The sequence below is a fragment of the Ostrinia furnacalis genome, unplaced genomic scaffold (assembly GCF_004193835.3).
Source record: "Ostrinia furnacalis isolate ACB-3 unplaced genomic scaffold, ASM419383v2 OfSCF0093, whole genome shotgun sequence".
NCBI lineage: Eukaryota > Metazoa > Arthropoda > Insecta > Lepidoptera > Crambidae > Ostrinia > Ostrinia furnacalis.
This window is the reverse complement of record NW_021130332.1, coordinates 165-6,905: the sequence shown is the minus strand read 5'-3', so window position 1 is coordinate 6,905 and position 6,741 is coordinate 165. Positions and strand designations below refer to the sequence as shown.

The 6,741-nt window shown below is 39.9% G+C and overlaps 1 protein-coding gene across 1 annotated transcript; it reads right to left on the bottom strand.

Moving 5' to 3' along the window:
- Window positions 1–273: 273 nt before the first annotated feature.
- LOC114351907 (protein enabled-like) lies at window positions 274–6,441 on the bottom strand (the record flags this gene model as incomplete). Its single annotated transcript, XM_028303254.1, has 3 exons — window positions 274–2,887; window positions 4,052–4,172; window positions 6,350–6,441. Coding segments are annotated over 3 exons (242 nt in total), but the record flags the coding sequence as incomplete, so codon positions are not given.
- Window positions 6,442–6,741: the final 300 nt, after the last annotated feature.

Below are 6,741 nucleotides of genomic sequence, written 5' to 3'. Positions count from 1 at the left end.
AGCGTTAAGCTAGACCCAACTAAAATTTGGTTAGTTTTGCTTTATATTAAAATGATTTTTAATACTAACATATTACACAGTATCTTACATATTACATAGTTATATAGTAAATATCACTAAGTGTTAATCACTTGCTATAATGGTTTTTTCATAGTGGAATTCTACTGTGGTATCGAAAATAAAACGTAAAAACACATAAATGCATTTCAGTCGAACGACCGAAAAAATATTGGAATCTTCACTTGGAGCACCAGTTTTGTTTAAAAAAAAAANTAAAAAAAGCCAATCGTTTATTTAATTTTGTTCGCTACGTTATTCGTTAGTGTCACGTACAAAAATGTAAATAGTAAAAAATTGGTGTTTACGGTCTGTGTTTTGTACGTTTGGAAAATCATAGGCCTTCACTCGGTCTGTGATTGGAATGGTATATCAGTCCAACTTCTCTTATTAACTAAAAAATAACGATCAAAACGTCGACGCATTTTTATGAATCCTCATTTTTTTTTATGTACTGCTACTGACATGTACTTTTTAAAATTGTGTGATACATTTTGTATAGTATACGGCGTTTTCGCCTCTGTTGCCGAGAGAGTGGGTGAGATTACTATAAACCTTATTATATTTAATGGGAGCGATCTATAAAGCGTCTTAATCTAGTTTGGCCTATCGTGTGATTATAATGGACACCTGAGGTATAATCCTGGCCAAAAAAACAACAGTGTTGCCTACAAAAAAAAACTAAATAAAAAAAGAAAATCAAAAATAAATGTTACATTTTCACTATTTCAAAAACTCGAAAAGAAATTATTCATATTCAAACTGAAACAGGTAAAACTTATTTTTATGGAAGACTTTCTCGATAAAATGTTTTGTATACAGGGTGTCCAGATATTTTAAAAGTGAAATATACATTTTAATCGCTCGGCAACAGAGGCGATGCCATAGCATATGTATGTTATGTAATATAATATATTACTTTATGTATAATATCTTACGCTATACCGTCGCTTGACGTAAAGTCAATAAATATAGAGTAATACTAATTACACTACATGAATATTACACATATTTATTTTTATCAACGTTTACCGGAATTCAATATTGAGTTTTATGTAACAGATACATAATAAAGTTTGTAACTCTGATTCATAAATTGTTTTTAAAATTAACACTCAAAGACTTTGGTATTTGCTATAGTTTGAAATTGTAAAGCTATGTATTGTTATTACAAAAATAAATAAACATACATCGCAGTTTCATTTCATATTTGCTTTTAAATATAAAACTCAATACTGAAGACAGTATAAACAGTATCCTTAAAAACTACGTACATAATACGTATCCGAATAAATATTTTTAAGTATAAAATTAAAAAAACACAACTTGCTCTTTTTATGCTTCGATTCGTGCGCTAATTACTAATTATACCAATCTCGATTATACGAACCAATCGGTTGATTGTCTCGACAACAGCCTTTTTATAAACACGTCATTTCGAATTATACGTTGATAGGAATCGACATCGAAGCGGATGTAGACCGATTTTTTGTGCTGGCAACACTTGAGGATTTGGTAGTTTTTCTTTATTTACACTTGCAACACTGACATCTTAATCTAATGAAAGAGAGACAGTTTTATTATGATTAATAAATACAAACACGATGATTATGTCAATAATAAATAAAATATGGCATCACAGCATCTTATCAAACCATTTAAGATGCAACAAAAGCAAAAGAAAATTATGAAAACAAAACTGGCAACACAAAAATGTTTTTCAAAAACTGTAATCATCAGGTGTTGCCATTGGATAGTCGTTGTTAGACCGCGTCCATCAGACAGACGGACCTTATTTTATATACGTAGTACGTTGCTTTGATCACAATATACCCCCGGTACCGACGAACAAATATTTTTGTTCTGTTTTACTCCACGTATCTCACTTTAAAAGGTTTTTAACCTTTTCCATTAAGTAAAATCAAAGATATTCCATAAATTATCTAAAGGCCATTTGCAACAAAATTAGGCTACTGAAATTACTTTTATTTATTTAAGTAGGTATTGGGATAAACATTAAAATAGTAAATCAGTTCAATATCAGCTTTAGAACATTGGGTAAATATTTTAGGCGTCAACATTTACATACATTTCGCTAAGAAAACTCTCAAAAATGCATACAATATTAATTATAGAATACAATAGTACATTGATAAATAGTCAAAAAATGTATATTAGCATTAATCGCAGAAAAATTAGCTAAAAGCAGTCATAGTAGCGAAATAATTCGACCTATATTTAATCAGTGCTAGATGCATTTTGTGTTTAACTGGGTAAGGTTTCAATTATAAGTTTTAGAACATTTTCTATTATTTGATAATTACTAAAATTATATTTGTGTATTCCTTCGTCCACTTCTGTCTCATATTTAAAAATAAAAATGTCACAAAGACAGCCTCCTTTCATTTTGTTGTACAGAGCGCAGATGACAAAAAAACTAAATGAAGGCAATACACTTACCTCAAAAAGCGCCAAATTATATTTAGCTCAGCTTGTAACAGCGCCATAGCTAGACAATGACAAAAAACTACACAAAAAGTAGTAAAGACATCTTCACAGAAAGCGCGGGAAGCCGTAGACAATCTAGAGTTTTGTGTCAAACTGACAGCTCGTGAATAGTGTTGTGGTGCATCAATATCGATTACCGATTGGTAGTTTAGTTATAACTATAGTATTAATGCTGATTTTTGGTGGTTTCTCGTTGATATTAGTAGTGAATGGTACCGTGCTGGTGTTTTCAAATATTTGTTCGCGGTCGCTGGCGGTGGACTAGTTTGTCACTCGACGACCTAGCGGCTCTCTTATCTGCGCGCGAATTCCGCCTTCATTGCTGTAACAATACGGTTCATATTAGCATATTCGTCGTCATTGTTTATGAAATTGAATGTCAGTTTGAAGGTGAAACATGAATCGGGTAATTATGAAATACAAGCTATCAGAATTTCATAATTGGCATACAAATTAACAATTTAAGTACGTAGGTACAGACAGAATCTCGTTTCAATAAAAACCATTTCTGAAATCTGATAAAATCTGAGAACTCGTGCTAATGATTGCTAACGATTAGCGAACTGTCATATAATTGCAGGTTCTGTTACGTCGCATCACGCATCTCTTTTTATCATACAGTGTTGCTGCTAGTGACATCTCGGTCGCTCAGTCCTTTGTCGCTATATTCCGCTAGGTATAATTATTAACTTTATGCTTTCGAGCTTGTTATTATAAACCTACAAGTTATTGTCCTACGTGGCGGAGGTAGATATTAAAAGTATTGACAAGCAACGAAACTTTTCATATTGTCTTTCGAGCCGGATATGAAATTATGAACCAGTGAGCTATAACTTTCTACATGGTCCTTTAAGCCGGTTATGAAGGGATATTTCTACATGGTGCTTCGAGTGGGATATGAACAAACGACTTCTAAGTTTATAACCACTCACCGTCTAGTATCTTTTTGATCAGCGTGAGCGGCTGACTTTTCTACATGGTCCTTCGAGCCGGATATGAACTGACTTCTAACCATTCACCGTCTAGTATCTCTTTTTTGATCAGCGTGAGCGGCTAACTTTTTATATGGTCCTTCGAGCCGGATATGAAGCAACAACTTCTAAGTTTCTAACCACTCATCGTCTATCACCCATTGTCTACCAGACTATAGTATCTCCTTCTTGAGCAGCGTGAGCGACTGACTTTTCTACATGGTCCTTCGAGCCGGATATGAGTCAACAACTTCTAAGTTTCTAACCACTCATCTTCTATCACCCATCGTCTACCAGACTATAGTATCTCCTTCTTGATCAGCGTGAGCGGCTGACTTTTCTACTTGGTCCTTCGAGCCGGATATAAAGCAACAACTTCTAAGTTTCTAACCACTCACCGTATAGTATCTCCTTTTTGATCAGCGTGAGCGGCTGACTTTCCTACATGGTCCTTGGAGACTTTTCTAATTCTACATGGTCCTTCGAGCCGGATATGAACTAACTTAACCACTCACCGTCTAGTATCTCCTTCTTGATCTGCGTGAGTTCGCGGCGCATCTCCTTCATCATCTCCTGCTTGAAGGCGTCCCATTCAGCCGCCGATACGCAGCCGCCTTCGTTGCCTCCGTTCACTTGCTGTGAAGACGAATTTATCGTAAGTTACGTTATCGTCATTTATAAGATTTTAAACTTTCGCGTTCCATTTAAACTAAAATAGTAAGACACGGGTGTGCTTGTTCACGTTGACTCGCGGGCGCGGTGACGAAATATCAAACATAATGTAGTGATTCCAAGTGTTCACGTACGAAACGCACGTGCGGTCTAACTAGCGGGCAAGCTAGCGACTGGTGCGCGCGGAGCGCTCGCGGTAATTTCAACGCGTGAAGATGTTTGTGTGTGTTCATGTCAAACTAGCGGCGGCGCGCGCGTTTCACTCGCGACGTCAGGTAAGTTCAACCAGTTTGAACTTGTCGCTAGAAACGAAAGTACGTCACACTCGCGCGAACGCCTGGTCGTCAATGTGAACACGAGCTCGCAACGTTTCCCGCGCCCGCGCCCGCGCGTGCCTACGTGAACAAGCACTTATCGCGACGTTTATTAATGTGTTACAGTATGTACTCACGGCTAGACGTTTCGGCTGCTATGCTGCAATACGGATAATGTGAGTATTGTGTGTCGTGGACTCGTGGTAACATCACTAGTGGCAATATGAGGGTAGTTAAAATTTTTCAAGCCCACCCGAACGGACGAAGCCGCGAGCCGCCAGTCTGCTTGTGACCACGGCTGAAGCATAGCAGCCGTGAGTAGGTACATAATGTAACTCAAGCCGTGAGTACATTATGCAACTCATTAAACGTCGCGTTAAGGGAGCATTCAAGTATTACGTAACGCAATTTGGGGGGGAGGGGGGTCTCGTAAAACGTTACGATGCGTTACAGGGGCGGGAGGGGGTCTTTGTTACAAGACGTTACGTAACATTGTTTCTTTTTTTAAATAAAAATTTAGGGAATTAAAACTCCCAAATTGGCAACCCTTTTCGTTTATATTTCACCGGGAATCAAGGACAAAAACTATAACATAACTTTTAACGCATTTAGGGTAAAAATGGTCACTTGAGTGTTACGTAACGTTTAGAGAGGGGGAGGGGGGGTACAGAAAAACGTTACGGTGCGTTACAAGGGGGGGAGGAGGAGTCTCAAATCTTCAAAAATTGCGTTACGTAATACTTCAATGCTCCCTAAGACCCGTGTCTTATTATATCAGGTCATTTAGTCTCCACTACTAGAATACGACCCTCTCAGGATTCCCCACACGACCCTCTTGAAAAAAAGGAGGGTTTGGCCTAGACTCTCTTGGCCAGACGGATTAGGGAGCCCTGATGTTTGAATATTTGCCCTTAAGGGCTCTTAGAACGTCTCAAACATGACGTTTTGAGCAGAACGGAAGCACCGATAACTGTTGTTAACTGTCATTTTTATTCCAACGTAGTTGTCATACAATTATTATTACGTATATGTATACGTCCGGCTCAAAACGGTTATTGTCAATTATTTGTCAAACAGGTTACGTTCAGAAATTTATATTACGATTTTAAAGATGAGTAATGCTTCAACCACATCAATGCGTGCCGATCGCCGTCGCGGCGCGATCACGGCGCGATCATAGGGAAATGGCAGGTCGCGTGGACTGTCATAGGCCAATGACAGGTCGCGTGGACTGTCATAGGCCAATGACAGGTCGCGTGGACTGTCATAGGCCAATGACAGGTCGCGTGGACTGTCATAGGCCAATGACAGGTTGTCGCAGAAAGAAGCGGCGGAGAGGGAGAGAGAGCCTGACGCTCCACCGAACCGTCGCCGACGTCCAGGACACCGCAGGAGACACTACCATCTCCATGCCCCCTCTTAAGGGTCCTCGGCCACTAGACACGGGGGTGTTTGGTGGCCGCTGGTGGTGTTCACGCGCACCGTTAGCGAAGACCAGGGGAGGTACTACTCCCCTGAAGCCAGTCGTCGCTTGCTCAAACAGAGCGAGCCACAGTCTGGGGTGGAGCCGCGAAAGAATGTCTAGGCCGTCTAGCTCGGACAATAACTCGCAGCACCGTCCCAAAGACTTCGGGAGGACACCGTCAGGTTTTAGTGAGTAGGCCCTGCCCATCTGGCAGGGAGAGTCTTACATAACCCATTGGTTCCCCCGGGCCAGTGGGTATGCAATTTCATGCATTTCCTGACTGGTCGCGTGGACTGTCATAGGTTTTATTTATTGGCGGTACGAAGTTCGCTGTGGCAGCTGTGTTACCAATTACTATTTACCTTAAGTATGGTCTCCTCGCTGGCGGAGCCGAACCTCTTGCGCACAGAACGCGGCGACGCCGGCGCCGCGGCCGCCGCCGACTCCGAGCTCGCTGCGGGAAACAGGACCGTGTTATTATGTGGGTAGGGTTCAATTTGCATTGTTACGGACATTCGCGTATTCACGGTTCGAGCTCGCTGCGGGAAACAGGACCGTGTAATTAAAGAGATAGGGTGCAATTTACATCGTTTATGGATATTAAAAAGTGGCAATGAAGTTGAAGATAAAGTGTACAATGAAAATCCATGGAGCTTTCATTTTGCTAAATGGCGTTAAACTAAACCAATGCTTTCCTGCTGATCACACTAAGTGCACTCATTTGTTACAACAAGTACAAATTGCATTACAAGCA